The sequence below is a fragment of the Anabrus simplex genome, chromosome 4 (genome assembly GCF_040414725.1).
Source record: "Anabrus simplex isolate iqAnaSimp1 chromosome 4, ASM4041472v1, whole genome shotgun sequence".
NCBI classification, from domain to species: domain Eukaryota; kingdom Metazoa; phylum Arthropoda; class Insecta; order Orthoptera; family Tettigoniidae; genus Anabrus; species Anabrus simplex.
Window position 1 is genome coordinate 213,007,290 of NC_090268.1, and position 19,798 is coordinate 213,027,087.

The 19,798-nt window shown below is 43.8% G+C and overlaps 1 protein-coding gene across 1 annotated transcript in view; it reads right to left on the minus strand.

Annotated features, from left to right (window-relative positions):
- LOC136871771 (erythroid differentiation-related factor 1) overlaps window positions 1-19,798 on the minus strand; it is a 317,742-nt gene that overhangs the window by 237,792 nt on the left and 60,152 nt on the right. The window contains exon 6 of the mRNA XM_067145342.2: window positions 15,822-15,994. Within this exon, the coding sequence (XP_067001443.2) occupies window positions 15,822-15,994 (173 nt within the window). The remainder of the gene's footprint in view (window positions 1-15,821; window positions 15,995-19,798) is intronic.

The following is a 19,798-nucleotide window of genomic DNA, read 5'->3' on the forward strand; positions in this document are numbered from 1 at the left end:
CACTCAGCAAGTGCGCTCTTCTTCGCTGCCTTCTTTTCTGATTTAGACGGGCTGGGAGATGGTTTCCCAGCCCTAGTTGACGGTGCCGCCTCTGCCGGCTGTGGCACTGCTTTCACCGACCTCTTAGGGGGGGAGACTAAGCCTTCCCACACCCCTTGATGTGCCGGCTGCGAACTGCCAGCTGGCATTGGTCGAAGGTGGGGTGGTCCCTCCTTCGAGCTTTTAATCTTTGTGATGTTGCTCAGAGGAGCAACAGTCGAATTGTGCGCAGCGATCAGCACAGGTGACGATGTTGTAAATGACGAACCTGGAAGACTCTGAGCTATAGTCGAGTGTACGGGTAGGTGTATTCGTGGAATAAACTTACGGCGTGCTTTGTGGTAGGAAAGACCATCCAGGGTCTTGATCTCCTGGATCTCATGCTCACTCAGATATGTCGGACAGATCCGATCCCGAGGAGAATGAAAACCGGAGCATTTAGTGCACTCCCCCGCACCGTGAGCTACTCGTCCACATGTACCACATACAGGCTGATTTGAACAACGAGATACCATACGGCCGAATCGCTGGCATTGAGACCAACGAATAGGAGGCGGGATGTACGACCCCACATCACAACGATAAATTGTTACCTTGACTTTCTCTGGTAACACTGACAAATTGAAAGAGACAATGAAGGCACCAGTGGCAACATCTTCACCATTGACCTTGCGCGTAATGCGCCGGATGTGTGTCACGCCACGGTTCTTCGTGTCTTCCATCAACTCGTCGTCAGTGTTCAAAATTAGGTCGCGGTGAAAGATCTCTCCGCGAACCAGATTCAAGGACTTACGCTCCTTCACTTTGACGGGGATTTCGCCAAAGTTGTTGCACTTAAGCAATTGATCAGCTTGCAGTGCTGTACAAGTCTTCATAAGCAAACTACCGTTGCACATTTTCTTTAAGTCCTCAAGTTCGCCGTAGACGCCTTCAATGTGTCTACTAAAAAGGATTGACTTTATCAGCTTAAAATCATGTCCATCGGTTCTGGTAGCGACCAGAAACCTAGGGAAGCTGGATCCCATTCCTTCAAGCTGTGCATGTTCCCAGGGAGTTGAACCTCTCAGGGAAGCAAAAGTTAGAAATTTCGGTGGGGGACCACCTTGAGAGGGGCGACTTCGCTTCAATCGGCCGTCAGTGAATGAATTGCGACTTAAATAAATGTCCTGTAAAAGCTGATAAAATCAGTACTTATGGTACAAAAGGGGGTTTCAGAAAAAATGTTTTGAATTCTTAACCTTTTACGTCAATATGACACGTAAGAGGCCCATCTCCGAACAACATGCACATCATCAATTTCGAAATGTTCTACATCTGACCATCGGAAAAATAATAATAAATAAAGAGGGGACCAAGGCCACATGACCCTTTAAGTCGCCTTCTACGACAGGCAGGGATTACCTGTGAATGTATTCAACCCTTCCTATCCACAGGTGATCCAACACATTATACCAAAACGCAATCCATGTCTGCGCCTAGGTTGCCGCTTTTAGTCGACTCATACGACTAGCAGGGGATACCGTATTCTACATGTGCGTCTCCCACCCACAGGGGGTAGTGTGTTTGGTCCGCGAGAGGTATTTTATTTCTCTCAAGTCCGCCGGCAAGCCGGTTAGGATCCCCTATCCGCCACCTGGGACATGCCACGTGGAAGTATCACCTCTCCCCTGCTACGCCAGCGTAGTAGGTTCGTGGTCTTGGAAAATTACCAGGGATGAAATGATTACCAACATTTCAGAAAATACGAGTGGCAAGTATTCCTCCGTAGACCTGAAATCCGTCGAAGCTTAGTCTACACTTGGGATGATGGAGTATGTTGCGTCATAGATGACACATACCTCTCCCATGAAGCCTTCTTACTTCGTCGAATAAGAACTCGTGCCTTAGCGCGGAGTTTCTTAAAGGTTACCAAGTTGGCCACAGTAGGCTGTCTACGGTAACTCTTATGAGCGCGACGGCGTTCTTTGATGGCTGCTGCTACTTCATCGTTCCACCAAGGTGCCGAGGGAAACAGGTATCAATAGACTGGAGTGAACTCAAGGAGTCATGACACACAAGAAAGTGTCGGCGCTCATTGTACAGTGCGTACCGCAGAGCTCTACAGATAGCATAGAGCTCTGCTGTGTATACATTACAGGTTTCCGGGAAAGCGAAAAGAAACCTATCGTTTAGGTAAGGGATGTTGTTTCTGAGTGCATGAAGGATAGTTCCAAAAGATCCATAAAAGAATAAAACATTAGGAAAGTTTGCCATATTTATGGATATCTTAAAGGTGTGGTGGAGGTAATGCATTTTAGTGTCATAAAAAAATTAGTTTCGAAGCCATGCCCGAAATCATGCTCCCCGAATGCCACCCATTCAGATCAGGGATCTTTGTAGCCGAACCAAGCAGCCAAGCCAAGGCAATACCCACCTGGTCATAGCAGGTAATGCCCGGGGTCCGATGTTGGACGATGCCTAATACGAGATGACTGAGGCAATGAGCACTAGGACTGCCTTCCTCCCGTCACCTGCAATAGCATGTACCCCATAGCGTGTACAGAGTACTGAATATTGAGGAAAAAAAGAATAAATAATTAATAATAATATATCATTCTGGCATTCGGCTGTGCAGGGACCTGTGTTGTCGGGCGGATACTAGTGCCCAGGTACATGGCGCTCCCACCCGCAAGATTCCTGGATGGGCAATTGTGGGCTTTTGAGCGTAATCGCACGAACATTGTTACTGTTGGTTCCATCGCCGGCTGGTTGACCACACTTCAGGAATAGAGGCGAAAGTGCAATATTCCATTCACCACAGCTTACACTGAGAGAGCTGAAGTTTTGTCCATCCAACCTGCCTGATTCAAGCCCACACCAAAGTCGTGCGATACGTCTGTCTTATAGTCAAGAGATGTCTGTCTCCGTAGCTTTAGCACTATTAGCTGCCGTCCTCGGGGCCCCGAGTTGGATTCCCGGTATTGTCAGAGACTGGAGAATGGCAAGAAGGTTGGTATGCAGTAAAATGGCACATGTAACTCATCTCTCTAAGGAATGTGCCTGAAAAGAGCTGCACCATTTCCGGATGAGGACACGAGTTTATTTCAGTTGAGAAATATTCATGGATGATGCATTGATAGCAAGGTTTAAAACGTGATGAAAGCAATTTAATCATAACAAAGTATTTCACTTGTCAACATACCAGATAAATCATACTATGCCTTAATAAAAATAGAAGACAACGAACGAAGTACCAATCTTCTTTAAACATTATGTGATATATACTCGCATTGTATTGAAAAGGTGGACCTTTAACATTTTCATTTTACTGTTAGGAGTACTGTACATGTGAATGTAATACTGATGACTGGAAGCATTATTATTTAAATAATTGCGGCTGTTAAAATCAGAACTTTAAATTATATTTCATGCTTATTCTCTACATTTATTCCACTAGTTTGAGACATTCTCTTTGGTTTGAGATAGACTGCTCATTGTGCGTCATCATCAGCCAACGAATCAATTGAGCAAAATACTACTTATCAAATAGCAATATATAACACATGATAGCACCTACAGGACAAATGTTAAACAATGACTAGTTAAAATATGAAACACATGACAGCAAATACACGGACTAATGTTAAAAGTTAAATTGTAACAAGTTAAAACAATGAAAGCAAATCAGAGAAGGTAACACAATTGTTAAGGTGTAATACACGAGAAAACAGTCCAACTTGAGGTCTGTAGAAGGTAACATACACAACACTTGAATGCACCTACTAACGCAAATTTTAAATATAACGTTACAATGATGAGGGTACGGTGCGTATGACCATCTAAAACACATGACAGCACCTATAAAGTCACTGTTAAATTATAACCAGTTGAAATGATGAGGTGCGTCTGACCATTTGCTTACACCGTCCCAATCGCGATCAGCTGTTGGGAGAGCAGTACGCATGCCTACAGTACAGCTTCCTTACATCACGAAGGCAGTGGTAGTGGTACAATAACGGCGCGAAATCATACTTTATATTATAATGTATCAATTACCTATAACAATGCAATAACAACTTCCTTTTGATAGTGATGTATCTCTTGTTTAATTGCCTGCTGTTAAGAGTGTTTTGCTTCAAATTATGGCGTTAAATAGTATGAAAAATACTAAATGTAGTTTCACCACAGTTTTCAAATTAAATGCTGTGAATTTTGTGGAAAAACAAGGGGTGAAATCAGCAGCCAGGACATTTAATATGCAACCAAACGTGATCAGATATTGACGAAACCAAAAAGAGAAACTGGAAGAAGTAAATAAAATTTTGCAATCTTTTCGTGGGACCAAAAGGGCAAATATCCTGAGATCGTTACCAAAGTGCTAGAATATATAACCGAGTTGAGAAATTATGGTTCTGCTGTACCTCATGATATGATACAGGTAAAGGCACTGGAAGTGGCAAGAACACAATCTCAGTCGGCAACAATTCAAAGCCAGCTAGGTTGGGCTCACCGTTTCATAAGGAGAAATGGTCCGAGATGAGAAGAAGAACTACTATTTGCCATAGACTACCTCGTGATTATACGGAAAAAGTCATCGCTTTTCATCGTTATATCATTCAGTAAAGGAAATTAAACAACTACTTGCTTTCTCCAACTGGCAACCCAGATCAAATTCCGATCTATTTCAACATGCCCCGAGACACTACTATTCATGAAGGTGCTTCTAGTGTCGTAATGTGTACAAATGGTGCTGAGAAAATGAGATGTACAGTCATGCTGGGTGTAACTGCTGATGGCAGGAAGCTTCCTCCACACATAATATTTAAATGGAAGAGTCTACCAAAGGGAAAGTCTCCAAGCGGTATTCATGTTTGAGTATATGAGAAAGATTGGATGACAGAGGACCTGGTTCAGGACTGGCCGAAAATCGTGTGGGGCCATCGTCCTGGAGCACTAGTGCAGCAGAAAGCCTTAATTGTGCTACATAGATTTATGGGTCATTTGATAGATGCCATTAAGGATGAACTGAAATTCCTAAAGAAGGATCTCGCAATCATCCCTGGAGGACTAACATCAATCCTCCAGCCTCTTGATGTCTCCGTTAACAAGCCATTTAAGGGTCACATGAAGAGGCTTTATTCGGAATGGATGGCTTCTGCTACACATACATTCACTCCAACTGGATGAATACAGAGACCATCTCTAGAAAACATATGTGAATAGATTCTCACTGCGTGGACTCTTATCAAGAACGAAACTGTTGTGAACAGTTTAAGAAAAATTGTGATCTCAAATGCTCTCGAAGGGAGTGAAGATGATGCCACATGGGATGGTAATACCGGCAGCGGGGAAGATGACAACATAGACGATGGTTCGGATGAAAACAGTGGTTAGGGTTACGATAACCTGAACATTATAGCTTCTAAATTGACTTTTTGGCTGATTTTGGTCCTAGCTACTATTGATAATTATTTATGTTGGTTGAGCATAAAGACTTCAATATTGAACACGATCTCGAAATCTAGTCGCCACCTGTATCTTTAGCTGTATTGTGAACATTGATGCTTGTTGTTTTAAGGGGCCTAACATCGAAGGTCATAGGCCCCTAATGGAACGTGATGGACGACATGATACATGATATTTAAAATTTTAAAATGTATCCACTGACAAGAGTTAAAAAATATGGTGATGAGAAAATGAGTATGAGATTAAAACAGCAGTGGATCTAATTCGCAATGCCTTATTTTTTAACTAAATAAGAGAAAATACAGGGAGAAAAGGAATAAGGCATTGCCTGGTAGTGCAGACACATAATTTACATTAGATGTTAAAATAACACATTAAAATACACAACACAAACTAAAATGAAGTCAATGGGATAAAAGAGCAATTGACATAAATACACTAGCACAAAGGACACCACTACATATGATAAAACACACCACTATCCCTCGTAAAGCGGATGACGAGGTCTGCTGACTGCTCGTCATCTCGCAAGATAAGGGAGATGGTACCCGGAAGGTTAAGACTACGGCGAAGATCGACCAGGTCCATACACTCCATAAGGATGTGTACCACGGTAAGATGGTCGCCGCAGGTACACACCGGAGGGGGTTCTCCTTTCAAAAGATGCGAGTGAGTTATGATACCGTGGCCGATCCGAAGACATAATACCACGGCTTCCCTTCGCGAAGCCCGAAGGGAAGTCCTCCATACCTTCGTTGTTCCTTTTATCGCTCTCAGCTTATTGGGAAGTGGAATGGTCCACCACTCCATCTCCCAATGAGCCATGACCAGATGTCTCAGCTGAGAGCGAACATCACTTGCTGGAACCTTGAAAGGCAACGGGGGCAGTGTACCTACCTCCTTGGCAGCCTGATTTGCTAACTCGTTTCCCTCTATGCCCATGCGCTTGGGAACCACAGAAACGCGATTCTGGTGCCGGCATCTGAACACCCGGCCAGCAGGTCCTGGATCTGCTGCACCAGAGGGTGCCGAGGGAAACAGGTATCAATAGACTGGAGTGAACTCAAGGAGTCAGTACACACAAGAAAGTGTCGGCGCTCATTGTAGTGCGTACCGCAGAGCACTACGGATAGCATAGAGCTCTGCTGCGTACACACTACAGGTTTCCGGGAGAGCGAAAAGAAACCTATCATTGTCGACAACGAACGCACAGCCCACCTTCGTATCTGTCCTTGAACCATCCATGTAGACGACGGCCGAACCTGGATAGCGGCCAACAATGGACAGAAAGAGCCTCCGATAAATCGAAGTGTCCGTGTTCTCCTTCGGGCCAGTGTGTAGGTCGAGGATTATTTCAGTTCGCCGTACTACCCACGGAGGTACCCCACTTGGTTGTCTGATAAGGCAAGGAATCGTAGGTACGTTAAACAATGTGTAACTTCTATCTAAACGTATCCCAACCAACCGCGTTGCCCGGCGACGAGTGGCGCACAACAAACGGTTGCCATTGTCGAAAATGCAAGGATAGCTTGAATGAAGTGGCATCTGTCGCAAATTAGCAGCATAGGTAAGAAGCATTTGCTGGCGCCTCAGGTGTAAAGGCGGCACACCAGACTCAGCGAGCAGGCTAGCTATGGGGCTTGTACGAAAGGCTCCCGTCGCCAACTGAACCCCGCTGTGGTGGATGCTGTTTAGCTTCGCAAGAACGCTTGGTCTTGCTGAGCCATATGCTGCACTGCCGTAGTCTAAGCGAGATAAAATATGTGCCCTATAGAATCGTAGGAGCACCGTGCGGTCAGCCCCCCAAGAAGTGCTGCTAAGAAACTTCATGATATTAAGTTTCTTAGCACATTGCACTTTCAACTGCCGCACATGTGGCTCCCATGATAATTTACTATCGAAAAGGAGCCCAAGAAATTGGTAAGTGTCAACAACTGGAAGAACAACATTTCTTAAATAAAGCTCAGGATGCGGGCGAAGAGTATAGTGACGACAAAAGTGGACAACAGAAGTCTTTGTGGCAGAAAACCGAAAGTCATGTTCTAAGGTCCACTGCTCCACCCTCTGTATAACTTTCTGTAATTGTCGCTCTGTGACTGCCATACTGCACGAGCTAGGGTGCAGAGCAAAATCGTCCACATATAGCGACGGTATGACCGCTGGACCAGCAGCAGCAACAATACCGTTTATGGCAATCCCGAACAGAGTGACACTAAGAACCGATCCCTGTGGGACTCCATTTTCTTGAATGTAGTATTGCGAATAGGTCCTCCCTACTCGGACACGGAATAGACGGAGGGACAAAAAATTTGCAATAAATACCGGCAAGTTACCTCGGAATCTCCAGTGATGCAGGACTGAAAGGATACCACAACGCCATGTGGTGTCGTAGGTCTTCTCTAAGTCAAGGAAAACAGCCACCAAGTGCTGTTTTCGGAGAAACACATCCGGGATAAAGCTCTCCAGGCGTATCAAGTGGTCAGTAGTCGAGCAAGCAGCTCGAAAACCACCTTGGTACTTGGACAAGAGTCCTTGTTTCTCCAGACACCACACGAGTCGACGATTTACCATCCTCTTAAATAGCTTACACAGGCAGTTTGTAAGACAAATCGGTCTGTAACTTCCTGCATACTTAGGATCTTTGTCAGGCTTGAGGACAGGGATGACTATGCCCTCTCGCCACTGAGACGAAAAATCACCCTCTATCCAGATTCGGTTCAACACACGAAGGAGATATAGTAAACTATCATCACTAAGGTGTTTCAAAATCTGGTTATGGATGTTGTCCGGTCAAGGAGACGTGTCCTTGCAAAGCACTAAGGCGCTGTGGAGTTACCACTCCGTAAAAGGCACATTGTAGTCCTCTGAAGCTTGGGTGGCAAAACTAAGGTGATGAAGTTCTGCCTCCCGCTTCAGAGCGAGGAAATCAGGATGGTAATTTCTGGAGCCAGATACATCCGCGAAATGACTAGCTAGATGGTCAGGAATTGCGAGAGGGTCAGGGGCGACACTGCCTGCAATGGAAATTCCCGGTACAGCAAATGATTCTTGGATACCCGAAATCCGTCGAAGCTTAGTCCACACTTGGGATGATGGAGTATGTGACGTCATAGACGGCACATACCTCTCCCATGAAGCCTTCTTACTTTGCCGAATAAGAACTCGCGCCTTAGCGCGGAGTTTCTTAAATGTTACCATGTTGGCCACAGTAGGCTGTCTACAGTAACGCTTATGAGCGCAACAGCGTTCTTTGATGGCTGTTTCTACTTCATCGTTCCACCAAGGAACGAGTTTTCGGCGAGGAGTCCCCGAGAAAAACAGAATGGACTCCTCAGCACAGCAAGAATAACTTGGGTGACGTAAGCTATTTCCTCGCCGACGGTCCGCCTGATATCATCGTTAAAGACAGCTAGATATGTGTACTTTGGCTAATCAGCATGTTTAAGAATCCATTGAGGGGGAGCCTCGACGGGTTTATGTTTCAACAAAGTAAGAATGATGGGAAAATGGTTACTGTCACAGAGATCATCGTGTGCATTCCAACGAAACAGTGGAACCAACATTCGGCTGCATAGACTTACGTCTATGCGAGAGTATGTGCCGTAACGTACACTAAAGTGAGTTGGTTCCCCTGTATTCAAAATACATAAATCCAGCTCTGTTAGTAGTGTTTCCAGCTCTCTTCCCCTGGGGCAAGTCGTCTCAGAGCCCCATAGGAGGTGATGGGCATTAAAATTTCCCAATAAGAGGAAGTGTGGTGGAAGCTGATCTACAAGATCAGCGACATCATTTATGTTCAGATGCTCGCTTGGTGGAAAATAAACATTACACACTGTTGCTATGACAGGCAGCGGAACGCGAACAGCTCTAGCCTCGAGTGGGATTCTTAATGGAAACTCTTCGCTGTAGGTATCAGAACGTACAAAAATGCCAACACCACTGGAAGCCCGGTGAGCATAGTACCATTCTGTCAAGTATAGTCTGAAATTTCTGAAGACCGTATGATGACCAGGTCTGAAGTTGGTTTTATAAATACAGACAATACTCGCTGCACACTCACTAATGAGCTGACGTAACTCAGCAAGATGCCTGTCATAATTGTTACAATTCCACTGTAACAGCGCCATAGTGTGGACTATAAAAGGAGTGTTAGATAAAGAGAGACAAAATGCTCGTAAGCCTAAACACTATCTATTTCTACATCCGTAGATGCAGAGGGCAGCGCGACATCCATCCTGTGATCAAAAGATGGCAGGGGTGCCACCCAGAACTTCGACGCTTTTCGCAGGGGAAGTCCGAGAGCGCTCAGCACGGGCGCTCTTCTTCGCCTTCTTCTTTCCTACTTTAGACGGGCTGGGGGATGGTTTCCCAGCCCTGGTCGACGATGCCGCCTCCGCAGGCTGGGGTACAGCTTTCGCCGACCTCCTAGGTGGGGGAGACTTAGTGTTGCCCCCTTGCTGGGCCGGCTGGGAACTGCCAGTCTGCACAGACTCCTGGTTGGTCGAAGGTGGGGTGGCCTCTCCCCTTCGAACTTTGATTATTTGCGACGTTGCTAGGAGCAGCAACAGTCGCCTTGGGCGCAGCGGTCTGGACAGGTGACAATGTTGTAAATGACAAACCTGGAAGACTCTGAGCTATCAAGCTATAGTCGAGTGTACGGGCAGGTGTATTCGTAGAATTAAACTTACGGCGCGCTTCCTGGTAGGAAAGACCATCTAGGGTCTTGATCTCCTGGATCTTCTTCTCACTCAGATATGTCAGACAATTCCGATCCCGAGGAGAATGAAAACCGGAGCAGTTAGTGCACTTGTATGGAGTTGTGCACTCCTCCACGCCGTGAGCTACTCGTCCACATGTACCACATACAGCCTGATTCGAACAGCGAGATACCATATGTCCGAATTGCTGGCATTGATAGCATCGCATAGGAGGCGAGATGTACGGCCTCACATCGCAACGATAAGTTGTTACCTTGACTTTCTCTGGTAACACTGACAACTTGAGACTATGAAGGCACCAGTGGCAACGTCTTCACCGTTGACCTTGCGCGTAATGCACCGGACGTGTGTCACGCCACGGTTCTTCATGTCTTCCATCAACTCGTCGTCAGTGTTCAAAATAAGGTCACAGTGAAAGATGACTCCGCGAACCAGGTTCAAGGACTTATGCTCCTCCACTTTGACGGGGATTTCACCAAAGTGCTCGCACTTAAGCAACTGATCAGCTTGCAGTGCTGTACGAGTCTTTAAAAGCAAACTACCGTTACACATTTTCTTGAGTTCCTCCAGTTCACCGTATATGCCTTCGATGTGCCTACTATAAAGGATCAACTTCACCAGCTTAAATTCGTGCCCATCGGTTCTGGTAGCGACCAGAAACCTAGGAAAGCTGTATCCCATTCCTTCACGCTGCGCATGTTCCCAGGGAGTTGAACCTCTCAGGGAAGCAAAAGTTAAAGATGTATGTGGGGGACCACCTTGAGAGAACCGACTTTGTTTGGAAGCCATGCCCGAAAGCTTCCTCCACGAATGCCACCCACTCCGATCAGGGGTCTCTGTAGTCAAACCACATAGCTAAGGCAATACCCACCTGGTCATAGCAGGCACTGCCCGAGGTCCGATGTTGGACGATGCCTAATACGGGATGACTGAGGCAATGAGCACTAGGACTCCCTGCCTCCAGTCACCCGCAATAGCATGTACCCCATAGCGTGTACAGAGCACTAAATATAGAGGAAAAATAATTAATAATATGTCCTTCTGGCATTCAGCTGTGCGGGGACCTGCGTTGTCAGGCGGATACTACTGCCAAGGTACATGGCGCTTCCACCCGCAATGGTCCTGGGTGGGCAGTTGCGGGCTTTTGGGCGTAATCGCACGTGTAAGAGGCCTATCTCCGGGCAGCATGCACATCAAAATTTGGGATGGTCTACATCTGACCCTTGGAAAAATAATAAAAAATAAAGAGGGGACCATGGCCACATGACCCTTTAAGTTGCCTTCTACGACAGGCAAGGATTACCTATGGATGTATTCAGCCTCTCCCATCCACAAGAGGTCTAACACATTATACCAAACCGCAATCCATGTCCGCGCCTAGGTCGCCCCTTTTTGTCGCCTCTTACGACAGGCAGGGGATACCGCGGATGCATTCTACATGTGCGTCCCCCACCAGCAGGGGGTAGTGTGTTTGGTCCGCGAGAGGTATTTTATTTCCCTCAAGTTCCCTATCCGCCACCTGGGACGCGCCACGTGGGAGTATCACCACTCCCCCTGCTACGCCTGCGTAGTAGGTTCGTGGGTGAACATTCACCACGTGGTTAAGCTATCTCTCTCAACATGTGTGGTATTCGATGTGGTTCGCGATCTTGTGTATTTTCTCAGTAATTTATGTTTTTTAAATTGTTAATTCTAGGTTCATCTCTCTAGGATAGCGTAGTTCACAGCATACGTTAGTAAAATAACGTATAGTTCTTTAATGGGTTTAATATTTTATTATAGCTGTAGTTTTATTTATATTCGTGTGTTGGTTAGTGTATCTAGTTCTTCTGTGTGTACCATGTCTCATTTATTCTGGGAAAGACATGTGGCAAGAAAGTGACTGAGATCAGTGGAGTGTTTCCTTTGTAGACCATAACCTCCTGTGCCATCCCTTAACTGTAAGTACAGTTCAAACTGGTTAGGACATCCCTCTTTAGCGCGTTTCCTTGGTTATCACGTCCCAGTTCATGTTCTATTAAATACATGCTAAAGAAACCTGGATAGCACATTTATGTCATTCTTTAGTACATTCATAACTCCCACCATAAGGAAGGGCCAAGTTGCGTGCACGACGCTCCAGCCACAGCTGCCGTGTGTACGGATTTGGCAGAGAACTTAGTTTCATGGCAGCAGACTACCCAGACAACATAGCGCACTAGCATGTCGGCCTACAGCTAGTTGCCTTGGCTACAGGATGCGTCAGTCCCAAGCCAGTCTTTCCTGTGGTGGTTTGGATAGTGCAACAGATTCAGCGACAGTGTTTTGCAAGTATTGTAATTACCAACTTGGGTGGGGAAAAAAAGATAACATTGTGAAACATGTTAAATCTGAAAAACAGGTGGGTAAGCAACGCGATAACGAAAGTTCAACCCCTGCAGCTAGTATGTCTCAAAGAAAGCAATCTTCTGTGCTTACACAGTTAAACAGTTGTAAACAACAAAAAATTTCCAAGAGATAACTTCTCGAAACACCCAGTTGAAGTATTTGCCAAAGTAAATATACCTCTGGAGAAGCTGGAAAGCAAAGATCTAAGAGCCTGGATTACTGAATTTTCAAATGAAGAGCTGCCATGTGTGATAACTCTACGTGAAGTATATTTATCAGGCAAGTTTCGATTTCATTGATCGGGTGCGGTTTAGGTATTACGACATGGAAACCACGCGCGAAATTGAAGGATACCGAATTTGAGTGCGATTTCCATATCGAACTATCTTACCCGTACCCAACTGATCCAGTAGTATTAAATTATTTTCTTATAATTTGAGGTCTTTCTTCCTTTCTAGAAGTTTCATCTGACCATCAGAAAAGAACAGCAGAGGCTCTAGTGGGGAAGAACATCAACATACTCTGTGATGAAACTACAGATAGAATGGGCCGTTGTGTTTCTATCATCATATTCCAAGTCTCAGCCGGATCAAAAAGAGAGCTGCACGTTGTTTCTGTGAACTATCTTGATGCAGGAAATGCTACAAACTGCTCTCCTGCTGTTTTAGAAGCTCTGCGCAGTTATAGTGTACCATATGATGCAGTTAAAGTGTTTGTTAGTGACAGTGCCCCGCAGATGACCTGGTGCTATGAAACATTAAGTGTGGTCATAGGGGATCATTCAATCCATGTACAGTGCTGGGCACATAAGATCGGATTGATTGGCAAGAGTTGGGTCGCAGTGATGACAGATTTAAATAATGTGGTTTTGAAGGTGAAGTCTGCATTTTTGAACACAAGAAAGTGAAAATACACTTATTTACAATTCTTAACATCAAAGTAGGATGCTCCCAAGGAAGCAAAGCTTTCTCCTGCACGCTATGGAATAGCTGGTTTCAGGCTGTCTTCTATCTGAGAGCTTACTTTACTCATGTTGTTACATTTTTCAAGATGTCTGACATGAAAGACATCAACAACTGTGGTATTAAGTACCTGACTGATCTGAGTGATGAGAAGTGAATAGGCTTCACTCCCACATGATTTTTGTCACAGATCATGCAGATGGATTGGTTGACCTCCTTACTGAACTTGAAGGGTCTCTGTATCCTACCTCTCATCTCCTTTACCCCCCAACTGCATAACCTTGACGCCAGTTTTACCTTCATTTGTGAGGGGAATTTTTCTGCGGCAACTAATGAATTAAACTCACTTCTCTACAGCAGGCTGCATGTAGAGACATCTGTCAAAGCTGCTCATTCTTCACAGTGCAAGCTAGCCGCACTGAAAGCTAAGGACCCCAACCATAAGCATTCTGTGTCAATTTCTCAAGCTTTGTATCCATAAAATATAATTTTGAATAACACTGATAAATTAGATGAGCTTGAGAAATTGTTTGGAGTAACAGATCTCTCACGAAACGATATCTGGTCTGGTTACTGTTCTCTGAAACAAGCAATTCAAACCCAGATGAAAGAAAGTGAAAAATGTGATGTCATGCTTGCATTAACTGCACTTCAGACAGAGTTCAGCATATCTGATAAATATCGTCTTGAGTTGTTGTGGACCCCAACGAACAATGTAGATAGCGAGCACGTGTTGTCTCATTACAACACAGTGGTTACAGACAGACTGTGCAATTTGAAAAACAGCAATGCCACGAAGTACTGACAATGCTTTCATTTGAACAATGAATTTGTATTGTGTGTCAATCAAGGACAATATTTGCACTTCATAAACTTGGAATCGTTAAAATTAATAATACCATGCGATTATTTTAACTTAGCAAATAGATGCTAATTTTGGAAAAATAGATGCTAATTTTGAAACAAATAGATGCTAATTTTTTCAGGTCCCTAATACATATACAGCTGATGTGTAACGCTTATCTTTATGTTGAATTAGGCCTATTGTACTTAAACACAGGACTAGTGGTTTGCAAGACATTAAGTTATTGAGAACGAGGAAAAATTAAAGTTTATCGAGAAAGTGGATGCTATTCGACACATGAAACGTGTGGAAATTACCCGGATGTTGGACATTCTACGACAACTTTAAAAACGATAGTAAGCAACCGCAAGAAGACTGAGGATGCTTGTCTGGCTGGAGGAAGCTGCCAAACAAAACGTGTTGTTAAAAGCCAGTTTCCAGCTTTAGAAGCTGTTCCAGTTAAAGGTTCAAACAAGCTCGGGCTTCGAATATTCCAACTGATGGAACACTGATTCGGGCCAAGGCATCACATTTAGCTGCCAAAATGGGATTTCGTAACTTAAAGGCTTCTAATATATGGCTTGAAGATTCTTTTTACAAAAACAGGAATAAACTTTCATATAAATCCGTTCCTGGGGAGGCTGCCAGTGTCGATATCGATAATGTTCAGACTTGGAGACATACGACACTGCCGCAAATCTTGATGATGTTTTTAATGCAGATGAAGCTGGGCTATTTTTCCAGCTTCTTCCTGATAAAACGTACGCGCTCAAGAGTGAGAAATGCCTTGGAGGTAAACTTAGTAAGGAGAGACTGACAGTGCTATTATGCTGCAATGAGAGTGGTACAGAGAAATTGACGCCGCTCGTAGTAGGGAAGTGGAAGAATCTGCACTGTTTTAAGAACGTGCATACTTTTTCCATGCCAGTACGCAGCCAATACCAATGCTTGGATGATGTCATCGATTTCTGAGAACTTCTTGTGATCACATGATGCCATAATGGGAGTGCGGCACAGGAAAATAGTGTTGTTCATTGACCACTGTGCCGCGCACCCACGTGACACATCTTATTTGAGAAATGTACGTGTAGAGTTTCTTCCCGCGAACTGTACAAGCCATCTCCAACTGCTGAACCAGGGCATCATCCAGTGTGTGAAGCACACGTTGGCTCATTCCACCTTTCTGTCCATGATACAACTGCAGACTACTGCACACGGATGTTCACAAAAACACCACCATATTAACTTCTAATGTTAACACAGCAATGTCTCCCGGATCAATACCCTATCAAGGCTAGGACAACACTGTCCTGCCCTCTGATGGTGCATTACGGATATAGTCCAGGAACATTTTCATACGACGTAGTCAATTGCCCTGTTTAATTACCCAAAACTGCTTTGGAGGAAAGTAAATAGAAAGAAAAATGAAATAAATATTCCAGTTACCTCAATCTAAGGCTAACACATGGATGGGTGCTGCCTCCAAAAATAGGCAGATTGGTTCCAATTAACATCTGAATGTCTTCAAATGTCCACACCACATTTCGAGCAAAATTATGACTGGATGTTGGATCTGGCAGTTCCTCTTCTAATGTAGGCTCTGGCAATGGAGGCTCAGCCTGCAACACACAAAAATATATATCTTCAACGAATGACCCGTATCCAACAAGCAGCAAGAGCATGATGATTATAATCATGAATCATGGCTGACAAATGATAAAATGGATGCAGAAATATTCTCACGGCACTGGAGTGTGTATTGTAGATATAGGATAGGAATAGTAGGAGGGGGAGTATTCATTCTGGTGAAAGAAGAATTTGTAAGCTACGAAAAAGTTAAGGATGAAAAGCATGAAATTCTGGGTGTAAGGCTCTTCTCTAAAGATGATACGCAATTTGATGTCTTTGGCGTGTACAGACCGGGAAAGGGTAGCACTGATACTGATTCAGAATTATTTGGTAAGATAATGAGCTATGTTGGAAATTATATGGAAAGGAATGTGATAGTAGCCGGTGATCTCAATTTACCAAATGTCAATTGGGAAGGTAATGCGAATGACAGGAAGCATGACCAACAAATGGCAAATAGGTTAATATGGGAAGGGCAGTTGATTCAGAAAGTGATGGAACCAACTAGAGGGAAGAATATTTTGGATGTGGTGCTGATAAAACCAGATGAGCTCTATAGAGAAACCAAAGTAATAGATGGTATTAGTGATCACAAAGCTGTTTTTCTCGTAGTTAAAAATAAATGGGAAAGAAAGGAAGGTATTAAAATTAGGACTATTAGGCAGTACCATATGGCTGATAAAACAGGCATGAGGGAGTTTTTAAACAGTAAATATGATCGCTGGGAAATGGTAAATAAAAATGTAAACAGACTCTGGGATGGGTTTAAAGCAATTGTTGAGAAATGTGAAAATAGGTTTGTTCCTTTAAAGGTGGAAAGGAATAGTACATTATAACAGAGAAGTAAAGAGACTAAGAAGGAGGTGCAGGTTGGAACGAAATAGAGTTAGAAATGGTTATGGAAGTAAAGAGAAATTGAAGGAACTTACTAGGAAATTGAATCTAGCAAAGAAGTCAGCTAAGGATAACATGATGGCAAGCATAATTGGCAGTCATAACATTTTAATGAAAAATGGAAGGGTATGTATAGGTACTTTAAGGCAGAAACAGGTTCAAAGAAGGACATTCCAGGAATCATTAATGAACAAGGGGAGTGTGTATGCGAGGATCTTCAAAAGGCAGAAGTATTCAGTCAGCAGTATGTAAAGATTGTTGGTTACAAGGATAATCTCCAGATAGGGGATGAGAGTAATACTAAAGAAGTATTAAAATTTACCTATGATAACAATGACAATTACAGTAAGATACAAAAGTTGAAAACTAGAAAAGAAGCTGGAATTGATAAGATTTCTGGGGATATACTAAAGGCAATGGGTTGGGATATAGTACCATATCTGAAATACTTATTTGATTACTGTTTAGTTGAAGGAGCTATACCAAATGAATGGAGAGTTGCTATAGTAGCCCCTGTGTATAAAGGAAAGGGTGATAGACATAAAGCTGAAAATTACAGGCCAGTCAGTTTGACATGCATTGCATGTAAGCTTTGGGAAAGCATTCTTTCTGATTATATTAGACATGTTTGCGAAATTAATAACTGGTTTGACAGAAGGCAGTTTGGGTTTAGGAAAGGTTATTCGACTGAAGCCCAACTTGTAAGATTTCAGCAAGATATAGCAGATAGCCTGGATTCAGAAGGCCAAACAGACTGTAATGCGATTGGCCTATCTAAGGCATTTGATAGGGTAGATCATGAAAGACTACTGGCAAAAATGAGTGCAACTGGACTAGAAAAAAGAGTGACTGAATGGGTAGCTATATTTCTAGAAATTAGAACTCAGAGAATTAGAGTAGGCAAAGCTTTATCTGACCCTGTAATAATTAAGAGTGGAATTACTCAAGGCAGTATTATTGGACCTTTATGTTTTCTTATATATATCAATGATATGTATAAAGAAGTGGAATCAGAGATAAGGCTGTTTGCAGATGATGTAAAACTGTACAGAGTAATAAATAAGTTACAAAATTGTGAGCGACTGCAGGGTGACCTCGATAGTATTGTGATAATGGACGGTGGGCAATGGTATGATGATAAACGGTGTTAAAAGTCCTCTCAGTTTTAATTACTGCGTTGATGGGGTGAAAGTTCCTTTTGGGGATCATTGTAAGTACCTAGGTGTTAATATAAGATGATGATGATTCTTGTTGTTTAGAGGGGCCTAACATCTAGGTCATCGGCCCCTATGGTATGAAATGAGACGAAATGGAATTACCATCCACTTACCCGAATTCAAAACGTGATGATGAGGAATGAACTAATGAATATGAATTTAAAACAATCAGTGGATAAGACGCGCAATGCCTAACATTCCCAGAAACAAATTTATTGACCAAGGGACTGCTTCCAAAGCCCAATCCTGAATCGATGATGTTTGTCTGAATGGGTCAATATCTATGTCAATGATCCTGCATAATGGCACTTATCGCTAGTAAAGGAGAACCATGGTATTTCTCAAGCTGTGGTACTAATCAAAGGTAGCGTAAACTCACGGTGTTCCAAACATTAAGGTACTACTTACAAGTATGGTACGTCGTAAAGGTAACGCAGACCTACGGTGTTTCTCACAAAATGGCGCCACACATAGCCAACGCAACACCTCACCTAGGTGTACTAATCACGGGCGCCGGCATTCCCGCGGTGTTCCTCACATAGTGGGTACTAATCACTGGCAACGCAGACCCACGGTGTCACTCATAGTGGTACAACTCACAGGCAACACCCAGACCCGTCGTGTTGCTCATACGGATACGACTCACGGGTACTGGAAACCCACACTGAACCCCACTTGAGTGCTACGAATCACAAAACTATTCAGTACCGAACAGAGTGGTACTACTCGCAAGTAAAGACGACCCATGGTGTTCCCCGCATGATGGTACGAATCAAAAGTAATTTCATGGTTCTAATACAATCAATTAGTCGCCTCTCACAACAGGCAAGGGATACCGTGGGTGTATTATCCGTCTGCCTGCCCCACCCACAGGGGGTGTGTGTTTGGTCCGCGAGAGGTATTTTATTTCCCTCAAGTCTGCCGGCAAGCCGGTTAGGACCCCCCTTTCTGCAACCTGGGGCGCGCCACGTGGGAGTATCACCTCTCTCCCTGCTACGCCTGCGTAGCAGGTTTGTGGTGTTAATATAAGAAAAGACCTTCATTGGTGTAATCACATAAATATGATTGTTAATAAAGGGTACAGATCTCTGCATATGGTTATGAGGGTATTTAGGGGTTGTAGTAAGGATGTAAAGGAGAGGGCATATAAGTCTCTGGTAAGACCCCAACTAGAGTATGGTTCCAGTGTATGGGAACCTCACCAGCATTACTGGATTCAAGAACTGGAAAAAATCCAAAGAAAAGCAGCTCGATTTGTTCTGGGTGATTTCCGACAAAAGAGTAGCATTACAAAAATGTTGCAAAGTTTGGGCTGGGAAGATTTGGGAGAAAGGAGACGAGCTGCTCAATTAAGTGGTATGTTCCCAGCTGTCAGTGGAGAGATGGCGTGGGAGGACATCAGTAGACGAATAAGTCTGAGTGGTGTCTTTAAAAGTAGGAAATATCACAATATGAAGATAAAGTTGGAATTCAAGAGGACAAATTGGGGCAAATATTCGTTAATAGGATGGGGAGTTAGGGATTGGAATAACTTACCAAGGGAAATGTTCAATAATTTTCCAGTTTCGTTGCGATCATTTAAGAAAAGGCTAGGAAAACAACAGATAGGGAATCTGACACCTGGGTGACTGCCCTAAATGCAGATCAGTAGTGCGATTGATTGATTGATAATGCCCCAGAGCT